The sequence below is a fragment of the Eretmochelys imbricata genome, chromosome 1 (genome assembly GCF_965152235.1).
Source record: "Eretmochelys imbricata isolate rEreImb1 chromosome 1, rEreImb1.hap1, whole genome shotgun sequence".
In the NCBI taxonomy this organism is placed as follows: domain Eukaryota; kingdom Metazoa; phylum Chordata; order Testudines; family Cheloniidae; genus Eretmochelys; species Eretmochelys imbricata.
The window spans coordinates 267,874,953-267,899,252 of record NC_135572.1 but is presented as its reverse complement, the minus strand read 5'-3'; the positions used below and the strand labels follow the sequence as shown (position 1 = coordinate 267,899,252).

Here is a 24,300-nt window from a genome sequence, read left to right as displayed (position 1 = left end):
CACCAGCCGAAAGACTCCAAAGAATTAGTAAGAGGCCATGTAGAAGCAAAGAGGACATTATAGAATCATAGAATATCAGGGTTGGAAGGGACCTCAGGAGGTCATCTAGTCCAACTCCCTGCTTAAAGCAGGACCAATCCCCAACTAAATCATCCCAGCCACGACTTTTGTCAAGCCTGACCTTAAAAACTTCTAAGGAAGGAGATTCCACCACCTCCCTAGGTAACGCATTCCAGTGTTTCACCACCCTCCTAGTGAAAAAGTTTTTCCTAATATCCAACCTAAATCTCCCCCACTGCAACTTGAGACCATTACTCTTTGTTCTGTCATCAGCTCTCACTGAGAACAGTCTAGATCCATCCTCTTTGGAACCCCCTTTCAGGTAGTTGAAAGCAGCTATCAAATCCCCCCTCATTCTTCTCTTCTGCAGACTAAACAATCCCAGTTCCCTCAGCCTCTCCTCATAACTCATGTGTTCCAGTCCCCTAATCATTTTTGTTGTCCTCCGCTGGACGTTTTCCAATTTTTCCACATCCTTCTTGTAGTGTGGGGCCCAAAACTGGACACAGTACTCCAGATGAGGCCTCACCAATGTCGAATAGAGGGGAACGATCACGTCCCTCGATCTGCTGGCAATGCCCCTACTTATATATCCCAAAATGCCATTGGCCTTCTTGGCAACAAGGGCACACTGCTGACTCATATCCAGCTTCTCGTCCACTGTAACCCCTAGGTCCTTTTCTGCAGAACTGCTGCCTAGCCATTCGGTCCCTAGTCTGTAGCGGTGCATGGAATTCCTCCGTCCTAAGTGCAGGACTCTGCACTTGTCCTTGTTGAACCTCATCAGATTTCTTTTGGCCCAATCCTCTAATTTCTCTAGGGCCCTCTGTATCCCATCCCTACCCTCCAGTGTATCTACCTCTCCTCCCAGTTTAGTGTCATCTGCAAACTTGTTGAGGGTGCAATCCATGCCATCCTCCAGATCATTAATGAAGATATTGAACAAAACCGGCCCGAGGACCGACCCTTGGGGCACTCCACTTGATACAGACTCCCAACTAGACATGGAGCCATTGATCACTACCCGTTGAGCCCGACAATCAAGCCAGCTTTCTATCCACCTTATCGTCCATTCATCCAGCCCATACTACTTTAACTTACTGGCAAGAATACTGTGGGAGACCGTGTCAAAAGCTTTGCTAAAGTCAAGGAACAACACGTCCACTGCATTCCCCTCATCCACCGAGCCAGTTATCTCGTCATAGAAGGCAATTAGATTAGTCAGCATGACTTGCCCTTGGTGAATCCATGCTGACTGTTCCTGATCACTTTCCTCTCCTCTAAGTGCTTCAGAATTGATTTCTTGAGGACCTGCTCCATGATTTTTCCAGGGAGTGAGGTGAGGCTGACTGGCCTGTAGTTCCCAGGGTACTCCTCCTTCCCTTTTTTAAAGATGGGCACTACATTAGCCTTTTTCCAGTTGTCCGCGACCTCCCCCGATCGCCATGAGTTTTCAAAGGTAATGGCCGATGGCTCTGCAGTCACATCCGCCAACTCCTTTAGCACTCTCAGATGCAGCACATCCGGCCCTATGGATTTGTGCTCGTCCAGCTTTTCTAAATAGTCCCGAGCCACTTCTTTCTTCACAGAGGGCTGCTCACCTCCTCCCCATGCTGTGCTGCCCAGTGCAGCAGTCTGGGAGCTGACCTTGTTCATGAAGACAGAGGCAAAAAAAATATTGAGTACATTAGCTTTTTCCACATCCTCTGTCACTAAGTTGCCTCCCTCATTCAGTAAGGGGCCACGCTTTCCTTGACTTTCTTCTTGTTGCTGACATACCTGAAGAAACCCTTCTTGTTACTCTTAACATCTCTTGCTAGCTGCACCTCCAGGTGTGATTTGGCCTTCCTGATTTCACTCCTGCGTGCCCGAACAATGTTTTTATACTCTTCCCTGGTCATTTGTCCAATCTTCCACTTTTTGTAAGCTTCTTTTTTGTGTTTAAGATCAGCAAGGATTTCACTGTTAAGCCAAGCTGATCGCCTGCCATATTTACTATTCTTTCTACACATCTGGATGGTTTGTCCCTGTAACCTCAATAAGGAGGTTTAAAATACAACCAGCTCTCCTGGACTCCTTTCCCCCATGTTATTTTCCCAGAGGATCCTGCCCATCAGTTCCCTGAGGTTGTCAAAATCTGCTTTTTTGAAGTCCAGGGTCTGTATTCTGCTGCTCTCCTTTCTTCCCTGCGTCAGGATCCTGAACTTGACCATCTCATGGTCACTGCCTCCCAGGTTCCCATCCACTTTTGCTTCCCCTACTAATTCTTCCCGGTTTGTGAGCAGCAGGTCAAGAAGAGCTCTGCCCCTAGTTGGTTCCTCCAGCACTTGCACCAGGAAATTGTCCCCTACGCTTTCCAAAAACTTCCTGGATTGTCTGTGCACCGCTGTATTGCTCTCCCATCAGATATCCGGGTGATTGAAGTCTCCCATGAGAACCAGGGCCTGCGATCTAGTAACTTCCGTTAGTTGTCGGAAGAAAGCCTCATCCCCCTGATCCAGTGGTCTATAGCAGACTCCCATCTCAACATCACCCTTGTTGCTCACGCTTCTAACCTTAAACTAGAGACACTCAGGTTTTTCCACAGTTTCATACCGGAGCTCTGAGCAGTCATACTGCTCTCTTACATACAATGCAACTCCCCCACCTTTTCTGCTCTGCCTGTCCTTCCTGAACAGTTTATATCCATCCATGACAGTACTCCAGTCATGTGAGTTATCGCACAAAGTCTCTGTTATTCCAGTCACATCATAATTCCTTGACTGTTCCAGGACTTCCAGTTCTCCCTACTGGTTTCCCAGGCTTCTTGCATTTGTGTATAGGCACTTGAGATAACTTGCTGTTTGTCCTGCTTTCTTAGTATGAGGCAGGAGCCCTCCCCTTTCGCGTTCTCCTGCTCATGCTTCCTCCCGGTATCCCACTTCCCCACTTACCTCAGGGCTTTGGTCTCCTTCCCCTGGTGAACCTAGTTTAAAGCCCTCCTCACTAGGTTAGCCAGCCTGCTTGCGAAGATGCTCTTCCCTCTCTTCATTAGGTGGAGCCCGTCTCTGCCTAGCACTCCTTCTTGGAACACCATCCCATGGTCAAAGAATCCAAAGCCTTCTCTCTGACCCAGCCTTCGTAGCCATTCGTTGACTTCCACAATTCAACGCTCTCTACCCAGGCCTTTTCCTCCTATGGAGAGGATGGACGAAAACACCACTTGCGCCTCAAACTCCTTTATCCTTCTTCCCAGAGCCATATAGTCTGCAGTGATCTGCTCAAGCTCATTCTTGGCAGTATCATTGGTGCCCACGTGGAGAAGCAGGAAAGGGTAGTGGTCCAAGGCCTTGATGAGTCTCGGCAGTCTCTCCGTCACATCGTGAATCCTAGCTCCTGGCAAGCAGCAGACTTCTCGGTTTTCCCGGTTGGGGCGACAGATAGATGACTCAGTCCCCCTGAGGAGAGAGTCCCCAACCACCACCACCCACCTCCTTCTCTTGGGAGCAGTGGTCGTGGAACCCCCATCCCTACAACAGTGCATCTCATGCCTTCCAATTGGCGGAGTCTCCTTCTGTTCCCTTCCTCAGATGTATCATCTAGTCCACTGTCCGCATTAGTACCTGTGGAGAGAACATGAAAACGGTTGCTTACCTGTATCTGCGCTGCTAGTACATGGACGCTCCCCTTTCTTCTTCAGGAGGTGACATGTTGCCAAATTTCTTTACCGTCCTCCTGAAGTAATGCAGCAGTCCCTTAATGAAAATCAAAAAGTGCAGGAGTGGCGGGAGAGTGAAAGGAGGTTCCGCCAGCAGAATGCGGAATGCCAGCAGCAAAGCACGGAGCGGCTGCTAAGCATTATGGAGCACCAAGCGGATTCGATACAGGCGCTCGTAGCTATGCAGGTGGAGCACTACCGCGCCCGCCCCCCCCGCAGCCCTTGTCACAAAACTTTCCCTTGTGCCCCCATGTCACCTCCAACCTACTTTTCCCCACATCTGGGTTCTTATCGCCACCAGCTGCCTCCAACACCTGTAGCTTCACCACCCAGCCCTGCAAACCATGACCCTTACCCACTGCACTCAACCCCCATCACCATGCATTTTAGCTAGCCTGAAGTGCAGCACTCCAGACAGGAAGGCAGAGTATGAGAACGGGACATACGCAAATCTGTGATTGAATCGTTCCCCACTCCACCCCACCCCCTTGCCCTTTCTGTTTCCCAAGCAGTTGTGTTTCTTTTTAATAAATGAATTTTCTTTTAAATAAATGGATTTTTTTGGCTTTGAAAACATTCTTTATTATTGCATAAAGTAAAAGATACCTTAGCCCAGGAAAGCAACAGGCACTGCAAGTCAGTGTAGCAAACACAGATTCCTTCTAACATTGGAACCACTGCTCTTCACTCCCGTGCAGAGCACCAAACATTACTGGTGGTTTTCAGCCTCAGATTGCTCCCTCAAGGCAGCCCTAATCCTTGCAGCCCCGTGCTGGGCCCCTCTAATAGCCCTGCTCTCTGGCTGTTCAAATTCAGCCTCCAGGTGTTGAACCTCTGAGTTCCATGCCTGAGTGAATCTTTCACCTTTGCCTTCACAAATATTATGGAGGGTACAGCATGCGGATATAACCGCGGGGATGTTGTCATCGGTCAGGTCCAGCTTCCCATACAGAGAGCGCCAGCGGCCCTTTAAACGGCCAAAAGCACACTCCACAGTCATTCTACACCGACTCAGCCTGTTGTTGAAATGCTCCTTGCTGCTGTCAAGGCTCCCTGTGTAGGGTTTCATGAGCCACGGAATTAAAGGGAAAGCAGAGTCTCCGAGGATCACAATGGGCATTTTGTCTTCCCCTACGGTGATCTTCTGGTCTGGGGAAAAAAAGTCCTGGCTTGCAGCTTCCTGAACAGGCCAGTGTTTCGAAAGATGTATGCGTCATGCACCTTTCCGGGCCAGCTGCGTTAATGTCAATGAAATGCCTACGGTGATCCACAAGCGCTTGGAGAACCATAGAGAAGTACCCCTTCCAATTAACGTACTCAGAGGCTAGGGGGCTGGTGCCAGAATTGGAATCTGCGTCCCATCTATTGCTCCTCCACAGTTAGGGAAACCCATTTGTGCAAAGCCAGCCACAATGTCATGCATGTTACCCAGAGTCATGGTTCTTCTGAGCAGGATGCGATTAATGGCCCTGCAAACTTGCATCAACACGATTCCAACGGTCGACTTTCCCGCTCCAAAGTGGTGAGCGACTGATCGGTAACTGTCTAGAGTTGCCAGCTTCCAGATTGCAATAGCCACCTGCTTCTCCACCGTCAGGGAAGCTCTCAATCTTGTGTCCTTGCGCCGCAGGGTGGGGGCAAGCTCAGCACACAGTCGCAAGAAAGTGGCTTTTCCCATCCGAAAGTTGCCACTGCTCGTCATCCCAGACTTGCATGACAATGTGATCCCACCACTCAGAGCTTGTTTCCTGAGCCCAAAAGCAGCGTTCCACGGTGGTGAGCATGTCTGTGAATGCCACAAGCAATCTCATGTCATATGTGTTATGCTAGTCGACATCATCATCTGACTCCTCACTGTCAGTTTGTAGCTTAAGGAATAACTCGACTGCCAAACGTGACGTGCTGGCAAGACTCATCAGCATATTCCTCAGCACTTCAGGCTCCATTCCCGCAGACTGAAAGGGAAGACAGCGCGCGCAGTACAAAAAACATTGCAAGATGGTGCCAAATGTGGACTGAAGCACAGGGATTGCTGGGATGCAAAGCGATGCATCATGGGGTGTTGGGACAGGACCCAGAATGCCCCGCCCCCTTCCCACAAGCCACAGCGCCAGAATGGGAAGAGGTCCTCTGTGGGATAGCTGCCCATAATGCACTGCTCCCAATGCCACTGGAGGTGCTGCAAATGTGGCCACGCCAGTGTGCTGTCAGCTGTCAGTGTGAATCCATGGCAGTGCTTTCCCTACTGCGTTCTCTGAGGGGTGGTTTAACACTCAGCGCTCTACACCTGCAAGTGTAGCCATGCCCTTAGGCTTTTACACTGTTTGGAGGGTTTTCTAGATTAGATAGAGATTTCCTGCTGAATTTACCTTTTCTTCATAGCTAGCTCACAACTCTTTAAAATGGAAATTTAGCTTCTGAAAAGCCTTCAGATTGAGGCATGGCTTCAGCACAGCGAAAGTAGTGCAGGGCTGTCTGGCTTCTCAGTCTAGAAGCAGTGCTAAGGAGCAGGAAACTGCCATACCTATCAAGTGCATGTGAATGGTCCAGCATAAATTGCCATTACCATGTAAATATTAATGTTAGTAACCATTTTACTGATGATTCTCATATGGAAGCCAGCCAGTCATCCAGTGTGCTTCAGTCTGTGTAGCTGGATATACTACTCGTGTCTTGGATGTTCCAGACATTTGAAAGGGAGTTGCATGAAAGGACAGCTGTGAATTTTAAATATTCACATTTAATCTGATTAATTCAGATTTTGGATAACTGAGGCTCTTAATCTTGTCCTTTACATTACTATTGTTCAGAGATTAAAGAGGAAAACTCCTCAGTTTGTTTACTCTGTGTAGCTGACAATACTTTAAGATTGTTTTCTCCATAGTAAACTTTCACTGCTTACATGGATTTTTTGCATAATGGGGAAAGATGGCAACTTTTTAGGTGTGAAAATCTGTGTGTAAAACCACAATGGCAGGTGAACGCGTGCATGTAGTCCTGAAATTACTTTCTTCATTTTAAGAAACTGACTAGATTTCAAGTTGATAATTAACCTTTTAAGACCATATATTGCTATAAAACAAGGGGATCCCTTAAAAAGAGATCAGCAGGGAAGCTGAGTAAATGTGGTTAACTGGAAGATTAGGAAAGGTAAGCAGAATCAAGCTTGTGATCTTTACCCTGCTTGAAAATGTGGGCATTGAATTACCAATAGGTTGAGGATGCTGACCTGATAGATGGGTAGAGGGCAGGAGGAGGGTGATCATGCTCAGTAGCACGGCTAGCAAGCAGACTCAGCAATGATTGTGTTGAGGAGAAGAAAATGCCATATGAGTTTTTAACCCAGTGGGTGTACTGGGTTTGAATGACTAGTGATGGGTTTGAAGTGAACTCAGTTGAAAATGAATTCTAACGAAGATCTAGAAATAACATTGGTTTTAAATGTAGAGATACCATCTACAGCAAGGGAGGTGGGATAGTTCACTGTATAATAAGTACCAAACTTGTGTTCTCTGTCCCTTCAGCAGGTTGCCATCACGAAAGCCAAAGTGGATTTCTCCGGTGTGGTGTGCCTGCCCCCTTCCGCCATTGCTGGAAATGGGCTGGACGGAGGAGGGGCTGGCGAAAATGATGATGAACCGGTGTTGGTGTCGCTTTCTGCGGCACCAAGCCCCCAGAGCGAAGCTGTTGCTAATGAGCTACAGGAGCTCTCCCTGCAGCCCGAGCTGACCCTGAACCTTCACCATGGCCGAAACCCCAATCTCCCTCCGTTAAGTGAGAGGAAGAATGGTAAGTGGCACAGTTATCTGTGATGTCTTTGTTCCTGGTAATCCGGCTTCAGACGATGCAGCAAGTTGACATGGCACATGCTTTGAATACAGTGCCACTTACATTCATAATATATAATTAATATGAACAGTTTGTAATCCAGAGCAGGTATAACTATGAGAAACTGAGGCAGAGCAGAAGAAGATTGACTTCTATGGAGAAGGATTGGTGACTTGTGTTGGCTTTTGAAGTCCCAGAGGACTCTAACAACAAATGCTTGTGGGTTATTGACCTGTGTAATTGGCAGTATAACTATCCCATGCTGTGTGGTGGTTAAGAATTGTACAAAACCAAAAGATAAAAGCAAAGGAAGTGTCATCTAATCTTTAGGCTATCCTCTTGGAGCTGGTGACTCTTCTATGAGTCGTGTTTGCCTGTGTTCCGTCAGTGAGAAATCTTTCTTGCTATGACTGGCTAAAATGGCCAGTTAAGTTTATTAAAGTTGTGAAGGATCCTGAATTCAGAAACAGCAGATGAGCTAAGCCTGACTTTGTGTGGACACATCACCTAGGGCCTGATTCTGCAAGGTACAGTTGATGCTGAATGATCAACCCTCATTGACACCTTTTTGTTTATAATTGCAACCCAACAAATCTCAAATTGGGAAACTTGAAAAGGCTGTGGAGGCCATTGCTCAACATTTGGGGGAAAATGACTCCTAATTAACTGTGGTGGGTTAATTTGGGGCAGGGAGACTTTCAGGATGGATAAAAAAATTGATTAAAGAAAAAATTTGCATTTTTTGGGTTTAAATTAAATACAGGTTTATTTTAAAAATGTATTTAAAATTACATAGGTTTTCAACTTTATATTTAAATACCTAAGCTGCTTATCTATTAAAATAATTTAATTTAAATACAGAAAATAATACTATGCAGTACATGTTTGCTGCAAAGTTTTAAAGAACTTACTGGCTAAGCACCTGGAACCAGTTTGTTGAACTGCTAAATCAGCTTTTGAGAGCAGTAGCCTCTTTTGGTGGTGCCAAGAGAATATTTTCTTTTTCAGTTTATTCGACTAGTTCAGTTCAGTGACTAGTTCATCCAAAGTTAAGAAAACTATTGGATGTTGAAAAGTAGGAAAGCTTGTTTTCCTCTTCCAATCTATAAATTAAAAATCTGAGTGTGAAGATGAAATTGTCTAGTTTTAAAATCTTGAAGGATCGTAACCAGAAACAGTTTACAATTCTCTAACTATAAATAATACTTCCTTTGTTGAACAAATCAGTTTGTTTTAAATACAAAACATGTTTTAATAAACTTTTTGATAAATGTTTTTATGTATCTATCACACTTAAAGTTGTTTTATTTAATACAAAAATTTAGATGTTTTTATGCATTTTAAATTGAATTTTAATTTAATCCAAATAGAATTTGGCCCAAATGACAAGTAATAAATTAATCGCCTAGTAAGAAAGAAAATGTGCATCACTCACCATTTTCTAAGATGATAAAAATGTAAAATGTAAGAATCTGAATAAATGTAAATTAAGCTATGTAATAGTTTAAATAAATGCATATAGATGCACTATCTTCGTGGTTAGCAAAAAGAAGCACCAAATTTAGTGTAGTGGTTTTATTTAGATTTCAGAGTAGCAGCCGTGTTAGTCTGTATTTGCAAAAAGAAAAGGAGTACTAGTGGCACCTTAGAGACTAACCAATTTATTTGAGCATACCATCTCAAATGCATGCATCCGATGAAGTGAGCTGTAGCTCACGAAAGCTTATGCTCAAATAAATTGGTTAGTCTCTAAGGTGCCACTACTACTCCTTTTCTTTTTGGTTTTATTTAGTTGCAAATCAACATGTTTTAATGGATACCAACCAGTTAGAATCAATCTTTCTTTAGAAAAACAACTAAAATCTACAAATGTGGAATGTGATTAAAATCAGTTATTTCAATCAAGGTTTCCTGCTTCCTGATTTAAATCATGATTAAAATTGATGATTTAAGTCAATGTACTCTGCTTTTTGGGCTTATCCATTTTTTTGACTCAGGAAAGCTGGGAATGCCTTTCTCTGGAGGCTAACCCAATTACCTGTGTAACCTAGAGGGGTTTTCCTTAGCAACAAAAGTAAATCTCTTAAATGGGACAGGAAGGAAGGCAAGGGGAATTATTCATCCCAGCCCTTTCCCCTTATGCTGTGGTTACAATGTCCGCAGTTGAATATATTCCAATGGAGGTTATGTTTTATTTCTTGAGGCACGTCTCCTTGAGGTACAGCACTTAAGGATTGAGTCTATAGCTATATCACTGCGGGCTGTCATGTACTTAGCACAAACAAGTTAAACAGGGTTGGGTCTGGAAAGTACGTGAATGGAAGCACCTCTCCACCCACATTTTTCCTCAAGGGGAAACTAAAGGTACTGCAGGAAATGGTGTTAGTGATTGATTATGTGGTTCTCTGTAGGGTTGATACTGAAACAGTATCCAGCATGATAGGGGGAATTATGTTGCTGGAGGGTGCTATCTTTCAGACAAGACCTAAAGTCCAGTGTCTATAGATGGTCATGTTCACTAAAGATAACTTGTAATATTTTCGTAAGAACTACAAATGTTAGTCCTGGTGACGGGTGAGATTCCCAAGTTGGGTAACCTAAATACTTAAATTCCCCTTATAATTTCAAATGTATTCAATATTCTTCACTCCTAAAGCTGTGGTTTGTTGCTGTGTGCGTCTGAACAGCTGCTGTGTTTCATTTGTGGGCAAAGTGATCTGGGTGTGTATTTAACACTAATGCATGCACACACCCATTCTGCCTATAAGATACTGTAGGATGAAAGCTGTTACATAAATACAAGTATCTACAAACGGTGTCAATGTAAAAGGACACTCTGTTTAATGGTTCATGAGTTTCTGCAATGAATGATTTTGCTTGTGACATAATATATTAATGCATCTTAGATCGATAAATTTGTTCTTTAAAAATGTCTTTATAGAAGATATTTAAAATGGAGTTCTTAGTGACATTGATGGGATATTGATATTGATGATAGATATTGACCACTGTAGTTAGTTGTTTATGTAGGTGTGACTCTATTTCCAGTAATATCTTTTGTTTTAAACGCTGATCAAAAAATCTCAGCTGTTCTGCCAGTTGGGTTGACATTTGATTGCGTGAACATTCCTTAGCTTTGTCAAATTGACTAGGGAAAAATGCCATGTGCAATGGAACTGCTTCTGTGACAGCTGACCAAACCCAAGCTATTGAGCAGTGGGTAGGGCGTGGCGGAGAGATCTTAAAATGACAGAGAGATGTTGGAGGTGCCTGTGTGTGTTGAAAGGGTGTATTCCATTTGCAGTTGCAGACAGGCACTGCTGACTCAGAGCTCAGCTAACTACTCGTGTCTAGTGGCCTTCTAACAGGGGTTAAGCCTTTGTGTTCCTTAAGCTTACAAAAGACTCTCTCTTTCTCTTTACAGTAGATGTTTATAGGAATAAATGTTGCATGTGCAGTTACACTAAACAACCATTACTAGGACTAATCCATGTGCTTCAGGGCATAAATTGATCATTTGTCGAGGTCGAGAAGAGACTTCTCTACACAGTATAGTATTGCACAATTTAAATGCATAATGGGAGTTTACGCTTTTCTCTGAAGCATTTGGCATTGGCTGCTCTTGGGAACCTGGACTAAAAGAATCCTGGACTAAATACGTAATCAGTCTGTTCTAGTGTGGCAGATTCTATGTTCTTACTGCTGCAGAACCGAAATGCAAGAGACTATCAGTTTGTGTCCAATTTTTCCAAATCAGAGAGGTTCCTCTCTAGATTTCTCTGAACTTTATTACAATTACAAATGATCTTTGTGAACCTCACAGTGAGAAGATCTTTGGATGTCTTAGCACCCATAATCATGGTATCTGAGTGCCTTTCCCAGCCCTAAAGGCAAAAGATCAGACTTAAGAATTTCATGCAAGTTGGTCACTTTTTTTTAAGTGAACTCCTTGTTTAGCTTTTAATTTCAGTCACATGGGAATGATTACCTCATCCTATCCTTGGCCTCTACCCACTGACCAGTCTAGTCACTAGAAGTCGTCATCTCTCTGTCCTGAGGCCATGTAAAGTGTTCTGGAAGGAGTCTGAGGCTGTCCTGGTTTCTTCTTTCATTGTTTGAATGGCTCTGCATTCAGTTATGTTATTCAGAAGATCACTGCCAATACAGGTTTGGACAGAACTTGCAGTTGCTTGTCATATTTTTGGTTTGAGTTTGGGATGCTTGCACTCTACAGAACGCCAGGGGCATCTGGGGGGAGAGACTCTACTGGTTGGAATGTGTGGAGTTTCAGTGTGGTGACTGTACTTCTTGTAACAGGCATGTATGTGCTTCAGGTATCTGAGAGCTTTCACCGTGCAGTATAGTGAATGGTTTACAAAACCATGGAATTAATTTTTTGCCGCACTGGCTAACGTAGACTGGACTCTGCTAGACATTGCAACATAAGCATCCTGTAAATGGTTTTAAGGGGCTCAAACACATTTGTTCCTACACTTACACAGTTTTTAAATTATAGATGTTAATATCTTAGATGTACTGAATAGCGTTCAGCTTCATTTAGGGAAAGGTGCTGGTGGATGTTCCTGTATTAGCACTCTCTCTACCCCCGATCAGAGCAATATTTGTTAAAACAGATTCAGAAATGGTTGTCAAGCATAGTTTGCAAATACCTTGTTAAGCTTTTTAACTTACGTTTAGCTAGCACAGTTTTAGTATCCAGCACGTATATTATTTTCTTCAGAACAATCATGCCAGAAACTATCCCCTTTAACAAGTTTTGTGGCTTGTGAACATGTCTCTAAGAGAGTAGAGTTTGCATATGCCAACAGCAATTGGGATTAACACTGAACACTGTCATGATATTACAGGGGACATGGTCTTTGTAAAACAGTCTCTCCAAGCTTATTTATTTATTCTAGAGTGGGTAGTGCTTTGGGGGTTGCCCTCAATCCCTGTATTTGGTTATCAGGTGATAGTTGTTGCCTTATTTTGTACTTAAATGTGGAAAGTACACTAAGGATGTTGTAACAGTCACACACCAAAGGCAGGAAGTTCATAGTTCTATTTGATTTGTCCTTCATACACATTCCAAGTAGGCTTGCAGTCCCCTCACAGTTGTGTGAGTAAAAGGAATGGTATGTTGGTATAAGAACAACCAGTCTGCCTTGGATAGATTTAACGGAGAAATTGTTAGTTACATGTCTTAAAAGATTGTGCCTTGCCCAAACATTTCTCATGCTTTTTTGAGGCGCAGATCTTGCTGGAAATGTTGGACTAATATTGATAGGGATTATCATACAGCACAGAAATTAGTCTTTTGGAATAAATCAAGGTTAAAAAATACTGTCAAATAGTGATAAGGGCAAAGTAAATAGGCAGTTAAAAGTACTTAGTGAAGGCTGTCTTTACCATTAATGCGCTGGCTTCTTTATCAAGCTTACTCTCAACATCAGGTTTTGTTTGTTTCTACTGAAGACAGCATGATTTTGTTTACACCTCCCCCCACCCCCCACCCCCGGTTTATGCTATTGCTCTCTACTTTTTCCTCCTTCCTCTCCTCTCTTTCCCTTCTGAGGTATCAAGGTGACATTGTGTGTAACCCTGTGGTTATTTAATACAGTCCTTGTTAATACATGGAAATGGCTCTCTAAATAAGCCAGGCCCAGAGCTGGGAATTGGTCGTTTTGGCCATTTCTTCATCCTGGTCATCATATTAATCATGGCTGTATAATTGCTTATCTAAATATGTATAGACATAGTTTATTTCCCTGGTTAGCAAAAAGAAACTCCAAGTGTATTGTAAAGGCTATTTTAAGTGCAAATAAAATGTTTCAGTGGTTACCAATGAATGAGTGTCAGCTGTTCCTTAGAATAAAAATTACAAATGCAAAACATGATTAAAATCAACAATTTAAATCAGGGTTTCCTGCTTGCTGATTTAAATAGTGATTAAAATTGGTGGTTTAAATCGCTTTGATTTTAAATCAGTCCACCCTGCAACTACCTATCTGTGTTAGTTTGGTAGGGGAATGTGAACACCAGTAATGGCACCTGAGTGTGGAGTAACTTCTAGGGTGCAAAATAGTGCTTTTCCTTGGTATTGGAAGGAAGGGCTTTCTGAAGGGGAAGGGAACTGTTTCTCTCATTCTTCCCTCCTCTTTCCCCCCAAAAAGAAGGAAACACAAAGCATTTTTGTTGACAAACTAGGCGTCTCTCCCTTTGCTTATTGTGGATGTTCAGGTTTAAGATATTCTTCTATGGGTGGGCCCTGGATAAATTGTCAAGGTTCAGTTCCCTACTTCAGCTCCTCACTGTGTATGCTTATTAAGTAAAATCCTAGCCTTAAGGTCCGCATTATTATGTATGGACTGGTAGAACTGCCAATTAAGGTTGCTCAATGCTTCCCATTATAAGACACTGTTTTCAGTTGCTGTAACTTTGCCAAATTTGAAACAGGCTGAAATTTTCCATGCTGAGTGTCTTCCACTGGCTGAATTTGGAATGTTCACTATTTTCTGAGAATGAGGCTAGAGAAAAATGTTTTTGTTTTTTCAATGTTTTAAAAAAAAATTCTTGGTTAGCTTTTCTTTGGAAAGCTGTAGTGCTCCCATGTTTTGGAGCAGGGACTTGAAATTTGTCAAAGAGTGGCCAGTCAAAGGTCAAAGTTGTGTGCCTTTGTCAAAGGTGTGTGCCTTTTTGCCATTCTCATGAAAGTCTGCCCTAATAAGACTAAATTATAAGCCTTTGAAAAATCGCAGTTTCCATGAGATCAGTAGAGATTTGCTGGAGTTTAACAGCTAATAATCCTTGAGCCTCTCACAGCTTCTGTGGGTGATCAGACTATACATACACCAGTCCCTCCGAGTGACTGAGGCCATGTCTATACTACCACTTATGTCGGCAAAACTTATGTTGCTCAGAGGTTTGAAAAAAACCACACCCCTGAGCCATAGAGCTGCTACACAAGTGATCTTACAATGGCAAAGGGGACTGGGATCAGCAACTTGAGTGGAGACTGGGACTGAATAGATGAAGAGTCAGTGATGGGGTACAGCTAGGCCAGGCCCAGGTTGGTGGGGATGTGGCAAAGAGGTCAAGCTTGGGGGTTGGGCAGAAGAGTCTGGCCAACTAGAGAACTCTACTCTAAGGAGACTGGAATGAAATCCAAAATCCCCGAGTGTCTCCATTCCTCTGCTGTCAGCAAATATCTGTGGAACCCATTGACAGTGTCATCCTCTGTAGTGCTGAACCACATAGAGGGTAGCCTACAACTGCTAGCAGTTAGTCCATTAGCTCAAGTGGCAGAGATTTGCGTGGTGGATCTAAACATTTCAACTCTGTGAATCAATCGTGTACATGTGTAAAATGACATGTTTTTCAGTTTGCTTTTTTAAAAGCGTAGGCAGTTACACACAAAGGTATTAAAAGAACATTAATAAGATTGCAAAGTTAAGTACTCAAAAGCGAGAAAATGAGGCAATCTTAATCCTGAACCCATGTCCGTATGCATTATGATATAGTCTTTAATTGCAGAACTATGTACAAAGTTTTCCGCTGGACCCTGCCTCAGTCAGGGCTCAGAATGGATGCTCATTAAATTAGAAGCTGTTCAATATTTTGTTCTCCTCATTGTCAATGTGTAGTCCCAGGCCTGCTTTACTGCACGCTATTCAAACCTTATTCTGAAGACAGAATTATTAATTTCCTCATAGCTTTTCTGTGGTGCTTATCATGACAGTAAATGAGTGCTTCACATACATTTAATGAATTTATTTTCACATTCCCTATGAGATGAGGGGGTGATATTATCTCTGTTTTATACATGGAGAGCTGAGGCATAGAGAGATTAAGATCAGAAGTGTCCATTGACTTTGGGTGCCCAGTTTGAGATGCCTATGAACTGATTTTGCCCAATAGCTGGCTTCATATAGCATTTCATATGCACAACTCCCATTTACTTTAGTTGCAGCTCTGGCTGCTCAGTACTTCAAGAAATCAGACTCCAGAGTCTCAAATCAGGCACCTGGAAAATGAGGAACATCTGTGAAAAATGTGGTTTAAGTGACTTGCCTGATATCATACAGGCACTCTGTGACAGGGTCAGAACCCAGTTTCCTAGAGCAGTATTCTACTGCCGTAATTGTGAGGTTGTCCTTTCTCTTCCTGTGATGTTCCACCTTGTTCACTACATTCCTTCAAACTTCTGCAACACACAAGATAAGGTCTTACAGACCACTGCTTCCTTCAATACATAACCCCGATTCATTCCCAGAGCACTGTCCATTCTGTGCAATGAATAAGACAAGATCCTGTGGAAATAATAGTGTGAGATCATGTAACTAAGCCTTATCATGGACCAGGCCAAATTAAGTTTGCATAGCAAACTTCATTTTGGCATTTCCTAACTTTTGAATGCTTGACTTTGCAACCTTAATGTTCTTTTAAGGGTGTGCATGTGAGAGAGAATATAAGCCTTGAAGCTAGGACTGCATAGATCAGTGGTTCTCAAACTAGGGGTGCCGCTTGTTCAGGGAAAGCCCCTAGCGGGCCAGGCTGGTTTGTTTACCTGCCGCGTCTGCAGGTTCAGCCGATTGCGGCTCCCACTGGTTCGCCGCTCCAGGTGAATGGGGGCTGCGGGAAGCGGTGTAGGCCGAGGGATGTGCTGGCCTCCCTTCCTGCAGCCCCCATTGGCCTGGAGTGGCGAACCGCAGCCAGTGGGAGCCGCGATCGGCTGAACCTGCTGATGCGGCAGGTAAACAAACCGGCTCGGCCCGCCAGGGGCTTTCCCTGAACAGGCGGCGCCCCTAGTTTTAGAACCACTGGCATAGATGGTATTTAGGTGAGCATGGTACCTTAAAGTCAAAAGGCCTAAATTATGTGTTGTGATTTAGTCTGTTTATGACACACTGTTGGTGTAAAAAGGATGGAAAACCAACAAACAGCCCTGCTGGAATATCACCTGCAGAAGGCGATTCCCTGGATGGTTTAAATCTGTCCTCATGAGACTGCTGAATCCTTCACAGACCCAGAAGTGTTGGAGGAGGAGGAGATGTTGCTACAATCTTCTGCACTTGGCTCTTCTAAGATGTTGTGCAGCCATTAGGGGACCATGACATGAGAGTAAAAGCAGCTTTGAGATCGGTTTAATTTAGGGCATAGAGGTGGGGGTAAATAGCAGTGGGTACCTCCCGCACGTAGATTCTGGGGGCACCAACTACAAGGATCCTGCTTTGCATTAATGTAGTCCTGTTTGAAGAGAACTATGTTATTGTGCACTATGAACCTTTTAGTTTGTACCCAAGTGTGCACACAGGGGAGTTACAGCACATCACTGTGGTGCATAGTAGTATTAGCTCAAACTGCAGGGCAACATAGACTTGCTGTTAAACAGGGATAAGGGCCCAGAATGTAGGAGGTGCAAATGCACCTTTGCAAATTCAGGTCCTCCTCAGCTGAAAAAAGCTCTGCCAGAACAGAGACTCTGGCTTAACCCAAAGAACTTGAAGTCTAAAGGTGGGACCATGCCACTGTCTATTTGGTGCCTAACATGTTTTTGATCCTGATACAAGAAATAAATATAATAATTACTTACTGGCAGATGACCTAATGAGAAACACCACAAGCCATGGGGGAAAATGAAGATGGGGAAACAAGGGAGTGCTGCTCTTGGGACAGAAGAGTTGGAGTTGGTTCATTGCTAATTTAAATTATCTTAATCAAGTTACTTGAGACACTCTGTTCAGGGATCAAAATTGAAGTTCACTTCTGGTTGGGAGCCGGAGTTGCCCACTGAGTGAAAATTATCCAATCTACTGTCCTAATTATCAGGAAATATTCAACTATAAAAGCCCCAACCCTCCCCTCCCCCCAACCAGCTATAGTGCATCATCTGAGCATGGGAAACATGGTTTAATTTTCTACTTCTTCAGCGGAAATGAGGGTTAAAGGGAGGCCATAGTCTGGAATGGAAAAGATTGGAGGTGGGGGGAAGAAAGAATACATTTTTAAAAACTGACTTTAAAATCTATTTTAAAAAGTTCTAACCCTAGGCTTTTAGTGCCTTGGGCTTAGCAGCCAGCAAGGTGGAGTGGGGGAAATATTGCCAACTTTCTTCATTGATTTTTCTTCCTATTTGTAAGTATGACCAGACTTAATGTGGCAGACATGGGCAGCGTACTGTATTATTTTTAGCTTTGCTCTTTCCAAGTTAAGAATGTCTGTGTTTGTTAATGCAGGGTCTCCTTGTTCTTGGAACGAAACTGCTTCATCATCATAGCCACTTAGGGGATTCAAAGTTCATATAAAATCTCAGCTTCCTTTCTCAAAAGGGAAAAGCTGTCAGTATGCATTTTTTTGGAGAGTGTCTTCTTTTCTCCCCCCATCCCTCAAACTGCAGCATAGGGCGGAGCTTATTGTTGAAAACCACACATCTTAAGTTCCAGCTTGAGTATTCATTTTCCTACTAGCAGTTAATTGATTTTGGGCTGTCCCAACTTGTCTGTAGAGTGAATAAGCCAAGAACTGTGCAGGGAAAAGGACTGAGTTCTCAGTCACTGGAGTTGATAGCATTCAAGGGTGCTTTGTGGAACGTTTGGACAAGCCTGACGTCAAGATTCCTCTGTCTGTTTTTTTATTTATATTTTTAATCCATTGTTGCTGTTGAGAAGGGGACCAACATGACTCTACTAGAACCAGAGAAGCTGATGATGGCAGTCCAGTCAGGTAACACTCCAAACATATCTCATTAGTTAAAAATTGCTAATGTGCCGGGCAGTTAGTTAGGGAGTGTGAAGAGGGTATATGATGCTGCATGAAAAACGGACCTAGAGATGGAATTGGGATGACTTCATGTGTTGTTGAAGATAGTGCAAATGGAATGTTACGTTTTGAACAGTTCAGGATTTTAATATGAAGAAATTAATATTTTTCCTTTTTCTTCCCCCCACTCCATATTTGAATAAATTAAGCTCTTTGGCTCTTGAGAATCAGCAAATACTTGCCAAGCCGAGGGCTGTGTAGTAAAGAGACTCAATTTGAGGCAAGCCCACCTACTCTGTTTAACTATTAGCTGATTTTATTTCAGTTATTTTTTACTTGGTTTTAATGACTGATATAGAAAGTACTGTTGATACCTCTTGGGAAAACTTTGAATTGCATTGTGTTGGAAAAACTCTGCTTCTGTCTTGCACCGCTCCTCACCTTTCCTTTGTAGCTTACAGGATCCCTAGTTTCCCTAAGAGTTAATGTGTTCTTGTAGCATTTTCTCCAAGATGATGTCATCTTCCTTTTGTGATATCACAATTGGCTGCTAGAAATGCTTCAGATGTTGTACAGAATTGTGACTCCAGGGATGAGGATTAGTCATCAGGTTAGATGAGACTTGATACCTACCCATAATAGTATGGTGCACTTCTCACCTTTTTTTGAGGATCTCAAAATACTTTGCAAATATGAAGTCTCACAGAATGCCTGTCAGGTAAAGTTCCTTCACTTTAGAGATGGAGAAACTGACACGGAGATGGTGACCTTGGGCAGGTCATATACTGAATCAGTGGCACTTAAGATCAGTCTAGAAGTCTTGATTCACAGTAATTTTTAGGCAGTGCCCCTAATAAAGTTAGCTTGATTAAAGTTAGAATAGCTGGATTTAAAAAAAAACAAAGTCACACACAGTGATCTCTTCTAAATATGTTTTGTAAAACTTCTTCCTTTTCCACCTTCTGGTCTGGCAGTGGCTCTAAATGTATCTTTCATTATTCTTTCCTCTTCTTTTTTCTGGTAATTTTATTTTATTTAGCATGTGGATAGTTGTCTAGCCAAGCGATGGCATCTTCAGTGGTGTGTTGCAGTTCTTCTAGGCCACCGCTGAACCTAGTCAGCAGGCATTCATTGACAATGTGCATCATTGTCTGTGTTGCGCCACAGCTGCACAAGGGGCTGTTGTGAAGGCCCCAGTGATACTGGTTGGCTGCACAGAGACCTTGCCTGGTCCGGATCCTGTTCAACAGGGACCACTGGTGACGGGGCTGATCAAAACAAGGCGGGCAAATTGTGGGGTTGTCGATGAGGGACTGGTTGGGGATTATAACAGATATCCATTCCTCTCGCCAGAGTGTTTCCACCCTGGCATCCTGGTGTGGCCGATGAGACCATAATGGATGATGTAATGACAGATGTGCAGCTGGTGGTTTAAAAAGGTCATTGTGCAGCGACAGGCTTGAGTTGGCGCATATTTTCTTCAGTAACCTGCCAGTGGCAACCTCTCATCTGATATGAGGAGGTGCAGTATTGCTCAGAACTGGAAGCCATGGGAGCAGAGTCAGATGCAGGGTGCCAGAGATGATACGCATGGTGGCACGTAACTGCGCATCCACCAGTTTGGTGTGTGACGATTGACTCCAAACTGGTGCACAGTACTCTGCCACCGAATACGAAGTGGCAAGAGCTGATGTCCGCAAAGTTAGAGCATGAGCACCCCAAGACGAACCTGCCAGTTTGCTAAGAAGATTGTCGCACGTCTTAACTTTAGCTGCTGTCTTTTTTATGTGGGCATGGTAACCCTATGTGCAGTCTAAGGTGACACCTAGATAGACCGGTTCTACTTCATGCTTTTTTTGGTTAAACACTTTAAAAAACATACAAAGCAATTTCTAAAATAGCTCATGTTGCTTTAGTTTTCTATCGTAGTTTGCGCGCTTCCTGTTTTTTAGAGCTTCTCTAAAGTGGTATTGAGTGATCTTCCTTCATCTGATGGCCTTCCTCCCAAAGCGGGAAGAATTTTTCAGTTCTGGCACTTCAGCAAGGGGATTTGATTCTACAGCATATCCTTGGGAGGTGGAGAGAGAGAGAGCAGGAGCCTTCTGGGTTGGTGGAATTATGAGAGCTGTCTTATGGGAGATAGTTGCTTCTATCCTTATTCTTAAATGCACAAAAGTTGCTTTTGGCCCTATACTTATTTGGCCATTCTCTAGTGATATACTTTTAATTTGCCATTCTTAGAATCCATATTTAAGCCCTAATAACATGCTTGGTTCTATACAGGACGCACATAGCAAGACAGTTCTGGCACTGCAAAAAATGTGTTTACATCAAACAAGCTAACTTGATGTAAAATCCTAGTGGAGACAAGACACTAGTTTGACCTCAGCTAGCTACACTGAGGTAAAAATACCTGTGCCTTGTTTCCACTAGGATTTTACATTCTTTTTGTAGTTAAGATAAAGGGCCATGATGATTTACAATCTAGAAGCCCATCTAACTGGATCTGTGCATGGCATCAGCATTGTAGGGAAATTCACAGAATAAAGCAAAGCTTCCTAAAATGAAGAAAGTCCCCTTACGTGCAGATGAAATGATCCTTTTTTCCAAAACTTGTACAGTGGCTCTTCTCTCTTATGCTCCAAATGATGAGAATCTTCTGGGATTTTTTTGTTCTTTCTTAGTTCCTATGATGATTCTTCCTTCATTTAAAGAGTGCTTGGATGTGGCATACGCTAGAGTCCACTACTGATACCCCTGGGTCATCCAGAAGAATCATGCAGTGATGAGGCAATTCTTTGGTGTTCTTAACCCATGGAATGAGGGATACAAACCGATCAACACTTTATCTGAAATTGCAGTCCTTCCTTTGGCCAGGTCAACCACTGCCTAAAATGATAAGCAGGAAATAAGGAAGTGGGGTGAATTCATACAAATAAAGGTGATGGAAATGAGCCTGAGAAATGACAAAAGGATGAAGGGTTCAGAGGGGTAGAGTGCAGATGAACTTCAGTGCTTACTGTAGTGTGGCCCTTGCTAAAGCCTAGGCCTAAGGTAAGGCGCAAAAGATAGACTACCACTATGCATAAAAGCCACTGACAGAAATGAAATATCTGAGAGGGGGCAACATGAGTAAAATCTGGAGGGATGTGAAGACTAGGGCCTTGTCTACGCTGCCAAGTTTTTTTCACCAAAAGGCAGCTTTTGGTGACAAAACAGTGGGAGGTTTACTCACTGCAATGCCACTTTCGGTGACAAAATAAAACCACCTCAACGAGAGTCGTAAGGCTTTTTATGCAAAAGTTTTGTTTTTAAAGCTCCAGTGTAGACACGATGTCTGATTTTTTTTAATCACTGTAATTGGCCTTCGGAAGGTTTTCCCAGAATGCCCATCATGACCACTCTGGTCAGCAATTACAACTCCGCTGCCCTGTAGCCAGGTAACCGACTGACCGTCTGCACCTCCTCCTTTAAAGCCCTGTTAATTTTTGAATATCCACTTCCTGTTTGCTCCTGGAGAGCTTACATCGCATCTTCCCAGCTGACCATGGTGGCTACATGCTGCAAATGCTTTCCTGCTTGGACCACTGTAAGTCTGTTCAGTATTTGGAGAGAGGAGGCTGTGCAGTCCCAGCTGTGCTCCAGCCATAGGAATTTCAATACCTACGGACAGATTTATCAAAGCTTACATAAAAAGGGCTGCGTTCGGGACGTGTTACAGTGCAGAGCAAAAATCAAGGAGCTGAGGCGGCATGCATATCAGAAGGCAAGGGAAGCTAACTGTCACTCCGGTGCTGCGTCCCAGACCTGCTGTTTGTATAAGGAGTCGGACACTATCCTCTGCTGAGACCACACCTCCACTGCCAAGAGCCCTGTGGATATTTTGGTGGGGCTGGAGCCAGAGGAATGTGGGCCTAGCCCTGAGGACGAATTCATTGACAAAGAGGTAGAGGCAGATGACGATGTGCAGCCCACAGCAGGATCGCCTGGTGGTTCATCCAGTCAGGAGCTGTTCTCCACTCCAGAGATGACTTGGCAGTTGCAGTCCGGCAAGCAAGAAGCAGGAGAGCAGATCCCTGGTAAGTAATTTTGCTTTGTGAAGTGTGGAGGTGGGTTGAGGGCATAGACATGTACAAGGCTGGCTTTGTTTCTTCTGTGTGCTTGACATTTCCCTGTGCAGCTAAGCAGTACGGTGGAACAGGTTGTTGATGCACACAGAGATTTCACAGGAATCCTCCAGAGAGATCTCTAGGAAACTTTCCTGCAAATACTTGGCAATCCTCTGCTGAAGGTTCCTTGGCAGAGCTGCTTTGTTCCTTCCCCCATTGAAGGAAACTTTCCCGTGCCATTCTACAGTCACTTCTGCAGGGACCAAAGCAGCAAACAGGCGAGCAGCATAGGGACCAGTGTGGAAGCCGCAAGCATGTTGTAAATGCACTGTTTCTTCCCTGCTTACCCTCAGGAGTGAGAGAGCAGGCAGAATGACACCCACCCGTGGAAAAGGGTGGGAAAACTTAGAATATTGTCCCTAGTTGACTGTACCACGACTCCCTTTCATATTGATTATCTCCCCATGTACAATGCTCCCCACCCCGGGGTAAACTCACCAGGCTTGGGGTGTTCGTCATCATGTGTGTTTGTCAAGGGTCAGTGAGAAAGTGATTGATATGTTGTTAGAGGTGTATTTTACTGCTCTGTTTCAATGCTCTGTGTGTGCTTATGTGTATTGTTCCTTGTGCTTCTGCAGATGTCGCCTTGAGAGGCACCTCCTGCACACTGGTGGAGTGCTTCCCCTGGATAAGAAAGCGCCTGTGACGGAGCAAGGAAGAACTGTTCCAGGAGGTGATGCAATGCTTGGATGCCGCAAACAGAGAACACAGGCACTGGAGGGAAATCAAAAGGCAAGACAGACAAGAAAATCAGACCTACACTAGGGATGCAATGGAGAGGATGATTAAAGTTATGGAGAAGCAAACTGAGATGCTGCAGTCCCTCATAATGCTCCAGACTGAGCAGATGCGTGCCCACTCTCCCCTTCAACACATTCAGAACTCTTTCCCATGCCCTCCCCAAACTCCACCCGCAAGTTCCTTTCTGCTCTCTGGGACTTCTCGCTATCCCGTTCATTCCACCCAATGGACACCTTTTCAAATGATAGTTGGACTTAAGCACAGCCCTCCCCTGATACTTCCCTATGTTCCCCTATCCCTCCAACGATATATGTGTGTGTGGTGCTGTATATTTTTTTGTGTGCAATAAAAGTGAAGATTTTTGAATTATAAATAGTTATTTGTCTCCTGCAAATTGTGATAGCAGATGGCAGCAACAAATACATCAGCAGTTAAATCATTTGCTTACATTGAATTCTAGGCCACAAAAATCACAAGTGCTTCCTTGCACAACTCAATTTCATTAAGCATTGTAGTCCAGAGCATAGCAACATACACTACTGGTTCTCATCTTTAAAGTGTTGTCTCAAAGCCTTCCTGATTTGAATAGCCGCCTGTTGTGGCCCTCTACTAGCCCTGGTAGCTGGCTGCTCAAAATCAGCTGCCAGACGTTCTGCCTCAGCAGTCCACACTGAGCAAACTTTTCACCCTTACCTTCACAAATATTGTGCAACGTGCAACACGTGGCTATGACCTTGGGAATATTATCCTCAATGAGGTCTAATCTGCCATAAAGGCATCGCCAGTGTGCCTTTAATCTGCCAAAGGCACATTCTACGATCATCCTGCACCTACTCAGCCTACTGTTGAACTGCTCCTTACTGCTATCTAGGTTTCCTGTGTAAGGCTTTATGAGCCATGGTAGGCAGAGTTTCCCAGAATCACTACGGGCATTACAACATCCCCTATTATTAGTCTGGAACATCTTCTGGTCTGAAAAGAGAGCTCCCGCTTTCAGCTTCCTGTACAGGCCGGTGTTCCAGAAGATACATATGTCATGCACCTTTC

General features: G+C 43.7%; 1 protein-coding gene across 2 annotated transcripts in view; it reads left to right on the top strand.

The window, feature by feature from the left end:
• The window catches only part of MRTFA (myocardin related transcription factor A), a 180,842-nt gene that overhangs the window by 27,829 nt on the left and 128,713 nt on the right, over nucleotides 1-24,300 (top strand). Inside the window, exon 4 of one of the 2 annotated variants that reach the window (XM_077830397.1) lies at nucleotides 7,285-7,546. In XM_077830397.1, coding sequence (XP_077686523.1) covers nucleotides 7,285-7,546 — 262 coding nt within the window. Of the gene's footprint in view, nucleotides 1-7,281; nucleotides 7,547-24,300 lie in introns of both variants that reach the window. The other variant, XM_077830390.1, reaches the window with a different exon arrangement.